General features: G+C 50.8%; 1 protein-coding gene across 3 annotated transcripts in view; it reads right to left on the bottom strand.

Moving 5' to 3' along the window:
- Positions 1-258: 258 nt before the first annotated feature.
- Positions 259-15,577, bottom strand: part of CAPN9 (calpain 9) — a gene marked incomplete at both ends in the record, with an annotated part of 33,453 nt that continues 18,134 nt past the window's right edge. For 2 of the 3 annotated variants that reach the window (XM_080937239.1, XM_080937241.1), the window contains 13 exons: positions 259-285; positions 1,235-1,293; positions 2,533-2,649; positions 4,641-4,719; positions 5,302-5,370; positions 5,751-5,815; positions 7,104-7,161; positions 9,364-9,444; positions 10,540-10,576; positions 13,231-13,439; positions 13,571-13,728; positions 14,816-14,976; positions 15,206-15,283. In XM_080937239.1, the coding sequence (XP_080793365.1) occupies positions 259-285; positions 1,235-1,293; positions 2,533-2,649; positions 4,641-4,719; positions 5,302-5,370; positions 5,751-5,815; positions 7,104-7,161; positions 9,364-9,444; positions 10,540-10,576; positions 13,231-13,439; positions 13,571-13,728; positions 14,816-14,976; positions 15,206-15,283 (1,198 nt within the window). The remainder of the gene's footprint in view (positions 286-1,234; positions 1,294-2,532; positions 2,650-4,640; positions 4,720-5,301; positions 5,371-5,750; positions 5,816-7,103; positions 7,162-9,363; positions 9,445-10,539; positions 10,577-13,230; positions 13,440-13,570; positions 13,729-14,815; positions 14,977-15,205; positions 15,284-15,577) is intronic. The other variant, XM_080937240.1, reaches the window with a different exon arrangement.

The raw sequence follows: 15,577 nt of genomic DNA, 5'->3' as shown, positions 1-15,577 counted from the left end.
AGGAGGGCTGTAGGGTAGGAGGGTGGTAGGGGAGGAGGGCTGTAGGGGAGGAGGGCTGTAGGGGAGGAGGGTGGTAGGGGAGGAGGGCTGTAGGGGAGGAGGGCTGTAGAGGAGGAGGGCTGTAGGGGAGGAGGGGTGTAGGGGAGGAGGGCTGTATGATTTGGGGAGAGAGCAGTGGGTGAGACAGCCCTTCAATAAAAATTCTGAGGTTCATGGTCCAGAAGCTGAGTATCAGAGCGGCATTAGGTCAGTGCAGCCTCAGATGTTCATGGTCAAGTTGATGAACTGGAAGTAAAGAGAGAGACGAGGCTCAAGAAATCCAGCCGAGCAAGAGGAGTGGCCTCGGTTTGTATATGTCACAAGAACTCTGCTGGTCATCTGGCACAGATTTGGGCTTCTGACTCAACACGAAGCCATTTATTTAAAATTTAAATTAAAACAAATTTCTGGGTGTGTCGTGTGTATAATTATTTGACTCGATCATGCATGTGTGCGTGTGGGTGCAGACCAGTGCTTGGTATCAGACGTTCTTCTCCCCAACTTATATTTTGAGACAAAGTCTCTCAATGTAGCTACTTATTGACCACACTGGCCAGCGAGGGTCAGAGCTCCACCTGCCTCAGCCCCACACAGTGCTGGAACTTACATGGGTCACAGAGGGACAGGTTCATACATGGATCCTCATGCTGTGTGGCAGGTACCTACCTCTCCCAGTCAGATAAACCTTGACAAAAAGCTAGATGAACTTTCAGTAGAGGGTGGATAGGACAGAAGGATAAGATGCATTTTGTCCCTGTTGAAGGGGACAGCCTCGCAGAGACATTTTGGGTAGGGTAGTGTGAGTTGGGCTTACTTATTGGTGACCCAACTTTTCTGAGAAAGGTGACCCTCTACCATGGTGGAGCTGAGGGAAGAGAAGCTGGTGGCTCAGGCTCCTCGTGAGCAGGCGAGCTGCCAAAGCAGCTGGGAGCATCTCATTTCTCTCTTCTTCTCACCAGGCTTGCTCATGTTTCTGTGGAATGGTCTGTTTCCTCCACACCCTCTTTCCTGGGACTAGCATGAGCAGACACCAGCACACAGCTCACAGCATTACAAGATTCCGACGACTGTCATATGGACAGAAACACCGGCCTCTATACTATGTGATTGCCCATGGTGAGTGCTCACCCTGCCTGGGGCTCCACTTAGAGTGTTCATACTTTGCTGGGCCCTGGTTGGGTCTGCTTGGCCATACCTCATTTATGTTGAGATGGATGAAGTCCTTGTTCTTCACACTGAGAGACTGGAACACCCCTGGTGGGAGGGAGGAAGCGTCACAGTGGAGCTAGACCCCTGGGAAGGTTTAAGGGATCCTGGACCACTGGGGAATCTGTGGGTAGCTGCTCCCTCTGGTGGAGATCAGATTCCCTGCCTGGCAGTGTGCTGTGGAGACCATTGAAAGGCTTCAATTCCTGGCCTGGGTGACCTCAGAAGGAACTGTCTTCTCTGGTCCTCAGGTTCCCACCCCCAGAAGAGATACAGCCAAACCTTGATTAGCAGGGTAGAGGGAAGGCTGTCCTAGAGCATGGGAGGCGGGGCAGAACAAATGCAGGAGGAACCTGATGACGACATCCTGTCATCACACAGGGACACTTCACTATGAACTGGGCATCCCCAGGGCCCAGGGTTGTGCAGGTGTGTGAAATTTCTGGGTGTGTAAAGTGCAAGGCACTTATAAAACCACAAGACCCTGGGACGTGTTTGTTTGCTGCTGAAGGGACAGGGGATGACTGAGCTGCCCTGGACGCATTTGCCACCCTTCGGGGCTATTTTGGGAGACAGTGTGACATTGAACCTCCTCTGTGGAGTACTTCACACAAGCCTTCCATCTTTCTGTATAGCAGATCCTGCTTAAATGGCTGTGTCTGTGTCTGGGGCCTTCAGGGAGAGCAGGCGAGGGACAGAGATTTCTCATTTTGGGTTTTGTGAGGGGACTTGTCCTTTCCTCAGTAGGAGGAGCGAAACCTGCCCACTCACAGACCTTCACAGCCTGTACGTGTGCAAAGATGGACTACATTCCATCTTTCAGATGACCACAGGGCTCAGGTGTCTGCACAGACACCCCACGATGGCCCACTGTGTCCTAGACCTGCCTTCTTTTCCCCAGGTTGTTTCTTTTCTCTTTTTAAAAAAATATTTATTTATTTAATGTATGTGAGTACACTGTTTCTTGTCTTCAGACACTGTCTTTTGTCATCAGAAGAGGGCCTCAGATCCCATTACAGATGGTTGTGAGCCACCATGTGGGTGCTCGGAATTGAACTCAGGACCTCTGGAAGAGCAGTTGGTGGGCTTAACTGCTGAGCCATCTCTGCAGCCCCCATCCCTAGGTTGTTGTGTACTCACAGATGGTGAATGGAGACCCTGAGTTGGGCACTCCTGAGCTGGGAAGGGGTACTGGGCACTCTGTGTTCCCAGGGGTTCAAGAGCACTCTTGGTTTCCCCGTACAGTCTCAGCTCGCCTGCATACTTGGGCCTCCCACGAATACTCACGGCTCGCATTCTCCAGACGCACTAGGCAGTTGAGGTAATCATCGAAATCCAGCTGAAGGTTCTCGTCTGCAAACCTGAGGACGATCAGCTGCAGCAGGTGGTTATTCAGCTGAAAGCCTGCAGAAACATAGGAGAGCCAGGACCTGCCATGGCTGACATGGTGAGCCGACATCGCTGGGACCTCCAGAGGCACGGAAGTGAATTATTCAGTGTACAAAGCCCATGTGTGTGTGTTCATGTGGATGTCCCTGAGCAAAAGTGTGGGTGGAGGTCAGAGGTCAAAGACAGCTCAGGGCCACCCACCCCCTTACTTGTCTGGAACTTGCCAAGTAGGCTAGGCTAGCTGACTAGCAAACTTGAGGAATCCTCCTGTCTCTGCCTCTCCAGTGCTGGTATTACAAGGCTACCGTGCCTTACTTCTGGGATTGAACCCAGGTTCTTGGGCTAGTGGTCAAGCCCACCGGCATTTTTTAAGATCCTTAAGATCAGGGGGTAGAGGGGGTAGGGGTATCCTCTTGGAGACAGGAGGGAGGAGGAATGGGATGAGGAACTGTGGGTGGACGGACCAGGAGGGGGGTAATGACCAGACTGTAAAGTAAATAAATAAATGAATAAATAAAAGTAAGTTAAAAAAAAAAGATTTTTAAGATCCAAGGTATTGGAGATATCTGCTAAGGAACTGCTGCCCTCAGTGAGGGCTCATTCCTTAGATCATGCTGGAGCTGTGCACACTGGAGGCCAGTGTGGCTCTGGAGATGGCCTGGCCACTACAGGCCATGGCTTCACTTCTGCAGCCTTCATTTTCCTCACTCAGTTGGGTAATTTGGCCCACAGAGTAGCACTATTTGAAGGTGTGGCCTTGTTGGAGTGGGTGTGGCCTTGTTGGAGTGGGTGTGGCCTTGTTGGAGTGGGTGTGACCCTGTTGGAGTGGGTGTGACCCTGTTGGAGTGGGTGTGACCCTGTTGGAGTGGGTGTGACCCTGTTGGAGTGGGTGTGACCCTGTTGGAGTGGGTGTGACCCTGTTGGAGTGGGTGTGACCCTGTTGGAGTGGGTGTGGCCTTGTTGGAGTGGGTGTGTCATTGTGGGTGTAGGCTATAAGACCCTCATTGTAGCTGCCTGGAAGCAAGTATTCTGCTAGCAGCCTTCAGATGGAGATGTAGAACTCTCAGCTCCTCCTACACCATGTCTGCCTGGATGCTGCCATGTTCTTGCCTTGATGATAATGGACTGAACCTCTGAACCTGTAAGTCAGCCCCAATTAAATGTCCTCTGTAGGAGTTGCTTTGGTCACAGTGTCCCTTCACAGCAATGAGAACCCTAACTTTGACAGTCAGATAGTTTGGATGAGTGGGAATTTCATCCGGGTTTGACTTTCATGGCTCTGCTTCCCAATCTGTGGTTTGGGGAAGTGTCCCCACGTTAACTCTGGGTGCACATCTATGCACAGGAGCATTTGGAAGTCCACCAGAGGTCTTCCCACTCATTCTTCCAGTCTCGCCAGAGGAAGAGGCTGGTCTGGCTCAGGGCACTGTCTCTGGAGCATGCATATCATATGACGCCTGGCCCCAGCCATCCCTAAACCCTGGCAGCTGAATCCATGGGACGGAAGGAGTGTGAGCATCTCTCCCCGTATCAGCTCAGGACTGTGAAGAGTCTATTAGATTCTGTAGTTCCCCGATCAATCTATTCCACCCTGGAAATGGGGTCACAAGCCCCTAAGAGAATCAGGCACTGTCTTGTGTTTATGACACTGTTTGCTCTTCACAAAGGACTGAGGTGTCACACTGTGCTGTGCCTTCTGCTATGGACAGTGGAAAATGACTGTTTCGAACTTAGCATGGTGGGCCAACCTCAGCTGTCACAGAGCCCAGTCCAAGGTTTTGGTGCTGATTCTCCTCCTATACCTTCTCCCCTCCCCCACTTCTCCTTGTCCCACCCCCATCCTCCTACCCAGACTCCTTTCCCCACCCCGTCACGTGTCCACTTGGCCTCCACACCAGCCTTGTCTCCTCCTGTTCCTCTCTCATGGTCTTTCCAGCTTTATAGCTTGCCCCCACTTACAAATGTGAAAGTCTCGGCTGGAATACACATCTCACTTGCTTTTTTACCTGCGGCTTTCAGTGCCGTCCGCAACTCATAGGAAGACATGGTGCCAGACTTGTCCACATCGAACTGGAGAAACAGGTCCTGGGGCCAGGGAGTAGAGCATTGAGAAGTCAGAGACCAGTGACAGACAGTTGGCAGCTGCCTAGAGATGACAGCTGCCCTCTAGACAGACAAGGTTGGACCCTGCCCTTTCCTTCCTTCCTTCCCTCTCTGACAGCGTCCCATGTAGCCCAGTCTAGCCTCTAACTTACTATGTAGCAGAAGGTGATCTTAAACTTCCGATCCTTTTGCCCCTACACAGATCAGAGTCCTTGGTCCTTGAGTGTGGGATTATAGATATGCTCAGTCATGCCTTGTTTCCCACTGGGGATCAGACCCAGGGTTGCATGTATGCTATGCAAGCACACTGTGAACTTAGCCACATCCCCAGCCCACAGGCCCTCTTTTCTTCCGCGCTGTGCCGAGGGCTTTGGGTCTCACACTGTAGCCCTGCTTCCAGGCATGGGTCCTCCTCTGTCTCCTTCTCTTCTGGGGGGAAGCACCATGGTACCCGTGCCTGTGTCAGGATGCACTGCGGTTCCTTCACTCCCTCCCAACAGCACTCTTAGCCTGTAGCTTAGGTCTTTGCCCGGCTCTGCTGGGAGTCTGAGTAAGATCACATACCATCCAGTGCTTCAGCTTGTCCCAGAATACCCGAAACTCTTCAAACTCCAGCTTCCCGTTGCCACTGGTCTGACCACATGAGCTAAGGATCTTTCAAATCCTTGTGGGAGCCCAGCTCTGGGATCTCAGAAGATGGCCAGGGCTGTGTGGCATGAGTAAAGATTTGGGACCCCGGGAGAGTAACCTGGAAACAGGAACCCCTGAGGAGGGTAAATGGAAGGTGATATGAGGCAGCAACCTGAATATTTCACAATTTAAGAAAGCAGATTCATCATTCCCTTGGGAGACAGCCCCCCCCCCCATCCATCGGAAACCCTCTCTCTACTGCATTGTTCTGGTTCTCCTTGATCCTGACCCAACTCTCATTAGGTTGTCAGAGCTGCAGTGCCTCTCCCAGACAGTGAGCCCACAGACTCCTCTGCCTAGAGGGATTCTGCTGAGAAGGATACATCCATGAGAGAGATGATGTTTCTGCAGGAAAGCAGGCTCAGCCTTTTGAACTTGAGAGCTGTTTCTGTAATCACGCAGGCAGCCATGTGATTAATGACCGTGATAAGACAAACCTACCTTCCCTTCTGGAAGCCCAGTATTATAGGTAGACCAGGCTTTCTGGGGCAGTGATGTAGAGACTGCCTTAGGATATTGAGAGTAGTTGAACTTTTGGAAAGAAAGTTTGCATCTGTGCAGAAAGCCTTAGGGACGAGCTGTTCCCCTGTATTTACTTTAGCATTAGGGAACCCCGAGGTTTTACCATATGCCTGCCTATTAAAGATTTGTTTTCTTTAAATTTGTGTGTACATGGTTTGTTTGTGTATGTGTGTGCTCAGGTGCCTGTGGAGGCGGAAAGGGCTATCAGATCCCCCAGAGCTGGAGTTACAGGAGATTATGAACAGTTCAACTCTGGTCTACTGGGAACCCAAGTCTGGCCCTCTGCAAGAGCAGCAAGTACCCTTAACCACTGAACCGTTTCTCCAGCCCAGTCACCATCCTGGTTATAACTACAAATATTATTTAGAAGTTATGCCAGACAGCACTTAGAGGGGCAGAGGCAGGAGGATCTCTGAGTTTGAGGCCAGCCTGGACTACAGAACAAGTTTTGGGATAGCCAGGGCTACACAAAGAAACCTTGTCTCAGAGAGAGAGAGAGAGAGAGAGAGAGAGAGAGAGAGAGAGAGAGAGAGAGAGAGATTATATAAATGGCCAGTCAGAAATATTAAAATGATAGATTATAATCATAAAATATTCTATTATCTCCCAAGTGCACTTCAATGACTATCTAATAAAGTTCAGTGGGCAGGCTTTTAAATTGCTAAAGAGATGAATGTTGTGGCTCATGCTTGTAATCCCAACACTAAGATGCCAGAGCCAGGTAGCAACTTTGAGGCCAGCCTGGTTTGCAGCACAGCAAGCTCCAGGGTAGCCAAGGCCCACGTGAGACCTGGTTTCAAACAAAACATAACCCCTGCCCCAAAATTGCTGAAGAAATTTGATATTCATCCACAGTTGGTGGAACCTCAAAAACACTGAGGTAGTTGGGTGTGCCCCATGCTAGTACTCTTAGCACTCAAGATTTTGGGGCTGGAAAAATATAAATTTGAGGCCAGTCTAGGCATTTAGCCAGACCCTGTCTCAAAAGAAAGCAAGGGCTAGGGAGACGGTACCATCAATGGAGAGCTTGAGACCAAATTCTACAGTCTACATACATGTCAGCCATGGTCCCAGGAGCAGAGCCCAGGAGAGCCCTGACAGGTGGTCACTCTTTCTCTCCAGGGAGCACTGTTATCTGTGGGAATGGTACTTACTCTTTTGCAGAACAGCATTCAGAACGTATTCAAGCTCCTCGGCCGACACCTCCATGTCCTGTGGAGGGGACAAAGTGTTCTTTATGATCTTTGACAATTCTAAACTTCACTTGGCTCCTGGGAGACTATGACCCTGGGGACACTGCTGGGAGCTGAGCTGTAAGCCACTGGCTTCTTGGGAAAGGGCAGACCACCCCAGAAGAGACAGCAACCTGGAAAGACTAAGGAAAGGGGAAGGCAAGCTGCCTATTCCCATAAAGATGCGGTAGTCTCCGAGAGTGCTTCAAAAGCTGTCAGAGATGTCAAAGAGCCAAAAGACCTTTGGAGAGCAAGAAGGTCCTCACACCTCTCCACAGGAGTACCTAGAGAACAGAAAAGACATACTGGGGTCTAGCCTCCTATTCAAGACAGAAGACAGAAGACATGGTTCCCTGGTTCATTTAAAACCAGGGGTGAATCTTGGAATCGTAAGAAACGGCTGGTGAGAGATGCACTCAGGTCTTACTAGGGCCATGGAAGGGAGCCCACAGACGTAGGCTGCTCGGGCTGTTCAGTGTGTGTGTGTGTGTTGTGTGAGTGTATAAGGTGTGTGGTTTGTGTGTGTGGTGTGTGGTTTGTGTGTGTATGCTGTGTGTAATGTGTGATGTGTGTGTGCCTGTGGGTATGTAGGTCAGAGTACAACTTCGTGGAGTTGGTTCTCTCCTCACCTTTACCTGGGTTCTGAGGATCAAACCGATGTCACCAGGCTTGCATGGCAAGCGCTCAAACTCCCTGAGCCATCTTGCCTTGTTTAGTTTTTTAAGACCAGGTCTCACTCTGTAGCCCAGACTAGCCCAAAATTCACTGCAACTCTTCCTGTCTCAGCCTCCCTGATGAGAGACCCAAGCCAGCACACCCAGCTACTTAAGTGGTTTTTATTCACAAGGAGATCTGGCTAGCTCCTCTGTATACCCCGGGGGTTGAACTAACTCACGTGAACAGGGTCACAGTTGGTTTTTTTATACCATATGCCAGTCAGCTCTATTGCTGAAGCTTCCAGGCCTGGAGCTACACAGCCAGCCGCCCAGATTGGTAGGGGGCAGGACAGGATCAAGCAGGTAGAACTTTACTTGGGTTCGGGCTTTTGTTTGGTTGCTGAACCTCTCCCAGTGACTTCTGTCTCTGCTTCACGCCTCTGCTCAAGGGCTCACAGCTATCATGATGTGGAGCCAGCCCATCACCTCTGGAATCCTCGGGTAGATCATTTGACTCTGGGGCTCCCCCAACCCCCATTCCCTGTCACCCTTTGCCCAGATGTAGATTCAGGTGGCACTCCGTCACTCCACCAGAGTGCCCTGCCCCACTTGTTCGCAGCAGAATCTGCGAGGTGACGAGCAGATGTTGTCCTCTAAGTGTGAGCTCACCTCTCCAGGCTGCCCCTTCCAATCCAGGAGCCCCAGGCAGGAGAAGGGAGCAGTGTAATAAAGTCACTAGGGTCTGGCACGAGCTAATCTATCAGACTCCTTCTACTAAGGTCTTCACTAAGGAAGTAACCTGCGGTGGCGTTAGACCTGGAGCTAGGTGATGTTTCACCCCATTTCCCAGCATTGCCTGTGCACCTCGAAACCATGTTCAGCAAAGCGGGGAACAGGGTAGGAGATTAAGGATGGGGAATTGGGCAGGTGCTCCATCTTTTCCCAGGGGCCCTGGGCTGCCAATCAAACACTAACGGCTGATGCTAATGGCTGAAAGTGTGTTGTTCTCTGCGATTCCTTTTTGAGGTCCTCACAGTGCCTCTCCGAGTAGCATTTTAACGTTGTAGAGGGTTTTACTAGTTGTGATTTGGGGCAGAGTCCGCCGTTACTGCACCCTTTAAGACTTTCTGATCTACAGTAAGGATCTTTGAGTCAGTTCTGAGCTCATCTGCTTAACCCTAATCTTAGTCCCACCCCTAACCTTAGTCCCACCCCTAACCTTAGTCCCTCCCCTAACCTTAGTCCCACCCCTAACCTTAGTCCCACCCCTAACCTTAGTCCCACCCCTAGCCTTAGTCCCACCCCTAACCTTAGTCCCACCCCTAACAGAGGTGAATTGATCCACACTTGTCGGCAAGCTGGGTGGGTGCTCAGGCTCCCAGACCAGAGCTGGCTTTACAACAAGCCCACGAGGGCTTGGGCAGACGCTGTTGTTCATGATCACTGTCCTCTGCTGGGAAGCCTGAGCAGGCCCTCAGCCGGGGCAGGGGTCGAGGTCGGAGAAGACCAAGGCGGGTGCATCCTACCTCACCAGCAATTCGATGGAACAGGGCCCGGAACTGCCGCTCCTCTTCCGTTTCCTCCTCCTGCGGAGTCGGCTTGGGAAGCTGAAAGAGTCAAGGCTGTGTAAAGGGCAGAGAAAGACTCACTGAGAGAAGTCTGACACATGCTTTCTCACATAAATAACAGAAAACATTGGACACCACGCTGTCTCTGAAGGGAAAGCCAGCAGAGGTCTTCCTTAGCACGTGGGAGGCCCTGCCTGGCTCATGTCCCACACAACAGAAGGAATGGGAAATGCCCCGTACTGGGGTCAGCAGCAAGCTGCTCTGGAGATTTTCACGTAGGGGGTTAAAGCAGAGGCCTTCCCCGTCACACAGACAGAGCTGGCCGGTCAGGCTCATAACGCATCTCCTTTCTCAGAGCTAGATGAATAACTTGGTTCAGCTTGGGTGACCACACGTCGGCCAGAGTGGAAACTGTCACTTGACATAGCCGTGAAGGCTGGGGGCTCCTGGGCCTGACAGACAGCTTGATCTACATCCCCTGATCTATTATCTCTCTTGATGGAGAGTCGTCTTCCAAGAGTCTCCAGGACCCAAAGCAGGCAAAAGGCTCGTACAATAGGTGTTCTGCTTTCTGTAGATTTTGGCCCATTTAAAAACTTCGGCCCTAGGGGGCAGCACAGAGCAGCAGGCGCTTCCCAAGCAGGTTTCTGCTGCCCAGGAAGTTCTGTGTCAGAAGCCCTGAGTGTGTCTCCCCCACCCCTCAGATATCCAATATCAATCATACAGCTTTGGATTTCACAATGATCTTTTGATTCAAGAATATTAAACACTTTTTGACCTTATAAGTTCCTCTCTTCTAAGGCTAGACCCCTTCCTCTTTCCAGTTTGCCCCATTCTAACTCAATGACGTTCATACGTCATACGTCTCCTGAATTCGATTTCCTCCTTTAGCTCCTCCCCGCCCCCTACCCCCAGGCAAGGTTTCTCTGTGTAACTAGCTATCCCGGCACCCACTCCATAGACCAGGCTAGCCTAAAACATTTAGCGATCTACTTGCCTTTGCCTCCCAAGGGCTGGGGTTAAAGGTCTGAGCCACCACTGCCCAACCCTGAATTCAAGTTTGAGTTGGTTTGAAGAAGAGTTCTAGAACCTTCGGCGGAACCTCATCTCCTATAGCCACAGCAGAGGACTCACCTCAGGAAGGTCAATGTCTATGTTCTCGTCCAGGTCCCTGCAGTGGCAGAAAGCACAGGCCTCAGTTGTAGATGTGCACCCCACGGAACTAGAGCTACATACAGACAGCCTGTCAGAACCTGTTCACTCATTCATCCCCCCCTTTGTGTCAATAACCCCCACCCCAGACTTTCAGCCCTGTCCAGTGTGCCAGAGAGAGGGAGACTGGGGTGACCTTAACCCAAGGGAGCTTGCAATCCAGTGATTGAAAGCCAAAGAATATATCAGTGCCTCCTCTTTTCCTGACGCACTCTGAAGAGGGTGCTCAGGGAAAACTGCAGAATAATGGCGCCTCTAAAACCTATAAGCAGCGCCTCCAGAGGAGGTGTGCTTCCTCGGAGATTCGGTTCAGCCTGCTCAGTGCTCATCCTTCTTGGGCTGGGTCCTGAGCTGCTCTGAAGGACAGCGGGCTAAGCAGCGGCCTTTATCTCTCACTGCTTCTTGGCTACACATGCCATGTGACCAGACGCTTCAAGCTCCCGCTGCCTTGATTGCCTCACCAACGTGGCACGTGCCCGGAGTTATTAGCTAAAAATAAAACCTCAAATTGCTCCACCCAGAGTATTTAACACAGAAACAGGGGAAAGTGACCAAGACACCATCCACTCCCTCATCCTTCCCTGGGCACACATGGTAGTATCCCTCTACCCTCCAGAAATGCCTGCTCCACAGCCACACCAGCAGACACAGCTTCGCATGTCCCCTCTGAAGCGAACACAGGGCAGGCTTGGGCTCTGCTTCATAGAGGAACCATCAAGGCTCAACTTTTAGTCCTCACGTAGGATAGAAAGCAAGAGGCTTAGGGTAGGTTGTTGCAGGATTTGACTACACTGTGAACCCCAAGACTGTGTTATTTATTGGAAAAATCTGTTTCAAGTTCTGGGATGGCTCAGCCCTGGCATACAAATTAATACAAGAGCTTTCTGGGGTTTTTTGTAAACAGGATTAAATAAAGTTAATCATAGGTTAAGAGGCAAAGCAAGTGACCAGTTAACAGGGAGAGAATATAGGGAAGAGAGAGAGAGAGAGAGAGAGAGAGAGAGAGAGAGAGAGAGAAAGGAAGTCAAGAGAAAGAATGGAGGAAGTAGAAGGGAGGGCCATTCCAAAGGTTTTGATACAGCATGGGGAAGAGCCATGTTTTTCCTTTTGGGACATCGTCTAAGGAGGAAGATTGGCTGGATGCTTTCTCTGCCTCTCTGAGCTAGCATCTGCCTCCCACGTCTTTATTGGTAAAATCAAACGTTTGAGATTTTTATTGAGAACAACAGTTGGTGCCACCTGGTTCTGTTTTGTACTGGGTACATCTTGGACTTATCTAGGCATTCTGTGAGGATGAATGCTGAAGATTCCATGCTTGACTTGTATAAGGAATGTGGTACTGGCTGGTTCTGTGTCAACTTGACACAAGCTGGAGTTATCACAGAGAAAGAAGCCTCAGTTGAGGAAATACCTCCATGAGATCCAGCTGTAAGGTATTTTCTCAGTTAGTGATCAAGTGGGAGGGTCCAGCCCATTGTGGGTGGAGCCATCCCTAGGCTGATAGACCTGGGTTCTATAAGAAAGCAGTCTGAGCAAGCCAGAGGAAGCAAGCCAGTAAGTGACATCCCTCCATGGCCTCTGCATCAGCTCCTGCTTCCTGACCTGCTTGGGTTCCAGTCCTGACTTCCTTTGGTGATGAACAGCAATGTGGAAGTGTAAGCTGAATAAACCCTTTGCTCCCCAACCTGCTTCTTGGTCATGATGTTTATGCAGGAACAGAAACCCTGACTAAGACAGTGGGAGAAATGTAAAGACCTCACTGCTTCTGTTGATGGTGCATATACTGGGAACCCCAACCATGCTTCGCAACTGGGGCCCCTCATTGCCCACCACCAGCCCCGTTCTGTAAAGCCCATTTGCCCCATAAAGGTAGGGTGGGTGGCCTCTTGACAGATCTGTGCATGGTTTCTTCTTGGTTTATATCTAGAATTTTCTAACTCAGTGGCTTTCAACCATAAAATTATTTTTGTTGCTACTTTAAAACTGTAATTTTGCTACTGTTATAATTTGTTTTCTGGTGATCTTAGGTGACCCCTGTGAAAGGGTCATTCAAACCCTGAAGGGGTCATGACCCAGAGGTTTTCCCTTGGATTAAAAAAAAGTGTGTTTTTATATCGTGAAGCATCACCCCCGTGCCATACACAAGGTCACTGACAGCAGTGGAAAATGTTAGCAACAGGAGGAGTTCCTTTAAAAAGACCTTATTTAACACTCCATGGTGTGAGGTGGCAGTGTGAAATGGTTCACACTCATGAGGAAGCTGAAAGATGGTGTGATTCTGGAAACTCCCAATAGTCACTGCCCCATCATGTGAGGAAACAGGCCCGGCATCCCTATATGAACCCCTGACTCTAGATGCTTAAGAGTCAGGTCTGAGACATGGAGGGCTTCAATCCAAGAGGCCCAATGTACAGGACTCCAGGAGCAGATGGGTCGTCACTGGTGTGCGGAGAAGGGATCTGAAGAGCTCGGGATGCAAGTCTATCTTCCCATCTCACTTCCTGAGCAGGTGATGGGAGGGGAGGATGGGTTCTAGCTCCACTAGGCTTCCCAGTGGCCTGATTGGTGTGTGCTGCATACGAGGGAGAAGGGCTCTGCACCCCCACAGCTCACCGAGTAACAGCCCTCTTCTCAGAGAAGATTCTCAGGCAGAAGTCAGCCTCCTGGTGCGGCTCAAAGGTGCTAGGGATGAGGATATAGTCTCCCGGGGGCAGCTGGAAGCGCCCCGAGACTTCTCTCAAGTTGATGAATGTCTTGCTTCGGGCCAGAGAGGCATGGTACCTGAAAAAGTCCCTATTCAGGTGTCCGTCCTTGTCTGGACACTGCAAGAGAAAGCAGAGGTCACCAGAGAGACATGACTCTGTTCTTCATGCTCAGTTGGACAATTGTCTATTGATCATGACACAGGGTCCAGAAGCCATTGCAAAGATGCTGAGAACAGCAGGTCCCCTACCTGGTAAATGGCATAGCCAATGGTCAGCATGTTGGCGCCAAACCTCTTGAGCCTCCTGCGGTCCTTCTGCATCAGGGCTGCCAGGAAAGTGCAGCCCTCCTGGTTCTCATCCGTCTCCGCCAGGGACAGCTTTATCTGCGGGTTGGTCCAGAAGGTGTCTGCAATTTGAAAAGGGGCAGAATTACTATCACTTCCTTTAAAAAAACAAAAACAAAGTCAGAGCTCAGATGTCAAGGTACTTGCTGTGCTGGCACCTGAGTTCGATTCCTCAGAATCCACCCCCAATCCCCCAACCGACAGAACAAACAAAAAGCTCAGCAAGATGGCTCAGTAGAGAAAGGAATTTTCTGTCAAGGCTGATGACCTGGGACCTCTAAGGTGGAGGCAGAAAGCCAACTCCCAGCAGTTGTTCCCTAACCTGCACTGATGAAAGGTGTAATGCACGTGCGTGCGTGCGCACGCGCGCGCGCGCACACACGCACACACACACACACACACTGAATAAACATGATAAATGGAAACACAAGGTGTTGTAGCATGTATTTAGTGCTGGGGATGTGGAGCCAGGCAACCTGGTGCTCACTGCCCAGCCAGACTAGCCTCCTTGACAGGCTCCTGGCCAGTGAGAGACCCTGTCTCAAAGACAAGGTGGGTGACATTGGAGGAGTGACAGCTGAGGTTTTCCTTTGTCTCTACACTCATATAAACACAGGAAAAAAAAAAAGACAAAATAAAAATAAAACGTATGAACACACCTACCTAACACCAACACAAAGGAAAAAGTTACAAGAGACAAATTTTTTAGGACCCAAACACTCTCTCTGGCACCTCCACAGATTGCTTCTAATCCTGAAAAGGTGCTCTCTTCCCTCCCTTTTCCCATCAGCCCTCTCACCCTACTTCCTTTATCCTCAACACCCTCCAAGCTCCTGCCTCGCACTTCCTCCAACTTCTTGGTCACCACCCACGTAGCCTTTAAAGGTTCCAACCCCTTGTCCCACCTCTCTCGGAGGTGCTGTTGGACAACAGATCCTCTCCCCACTAACCTGGTGTGACTTGTCATTCACCTTATGCATGTCACCTGAACTTTACAACAGAGTATTTCCCAAGCATCTCCTACAGCTCAGTCGTTGTCTCCCTGTTCATCTGGACTTTGCTCCCTAGCTCCACACACACTACTCCTTCCATGTCCCCAGACAGATTGGATATGGGAACAGGAGGAAGAGAGACAGAGAGACCACCTACCCAGGAAGTTGCGACAGCCACCAGCTGTGGAGCCACGAACCCAGCTTCCTTGGTGGATGGTCACGTCCCACCTGTGGAGGGCATTGTCCTCCAGGGCATCAGGGGTGAGATTGCAGATCTCCACTTTGTCAAAATGGGTCTTGAAGTCCTTAAACGCCATCCTGAGGCAGAGGGGAGGATGGGTGCACCGGAGTGTCAGGTGATGGCACTAGTCAACCATCTAACCCCCTTCTTGGGGAGGAAGAGAGCCAGGGGTTCCCCCCCCCCAGGAAGAGGGAGACAGGGAGAAAGAGGGGGGAGGGGATGGGATGAGGAAGGAAAGGGAACAAGGATGGTGGGTATTGCCCCATGCACCCCAATTTCAAACAAAAATGGGAAGGATAGCGCTACCAGAACTCCCCGTCATCAAGGGCAGTGTGACCCAGATGCTTCTGCTCCTCCGGGCTCACAGAGCGCCACTCCGGAGAGCTGAGAGAACAGAGCCATAGTTCAGCCTGGGCGCTCCACCTCCCCAGAGCCACACCAACTAGATATGTATGGCATGGGGCTCATACCCTCTTTAGTGAGGTTCACTGGGCCCAGGGACATGAGGCCAGCTCACCACTGGCTCCAGCAAGATGGTGGCTAGGAGGTGTACTTCCAAGTGCTGTTGGTAAGCAGTCCCTTCATAGGTCATTATGGGACAGTCACAAGGAACTGAACACAGTAGCCCAGCTGGAGGTCACAGTTCATGAATGTCCCTAACTCACAGCCTGCCTGTGG

Source organism: Micromys minutus, assembly GCF_963924665.1.
Source record: "Micromys minutus genome assembly, chromosome: 24".
NCBI lineage: Eukaryota > Metazoa > Chordata > Mammalia > Rodentia > Muridae > Micromys > Micromys minutus.
Note: the sequence above shows the minus strand (reverse complement) of the source record. Positions and strands in the feature narration are given on the sequence as shown.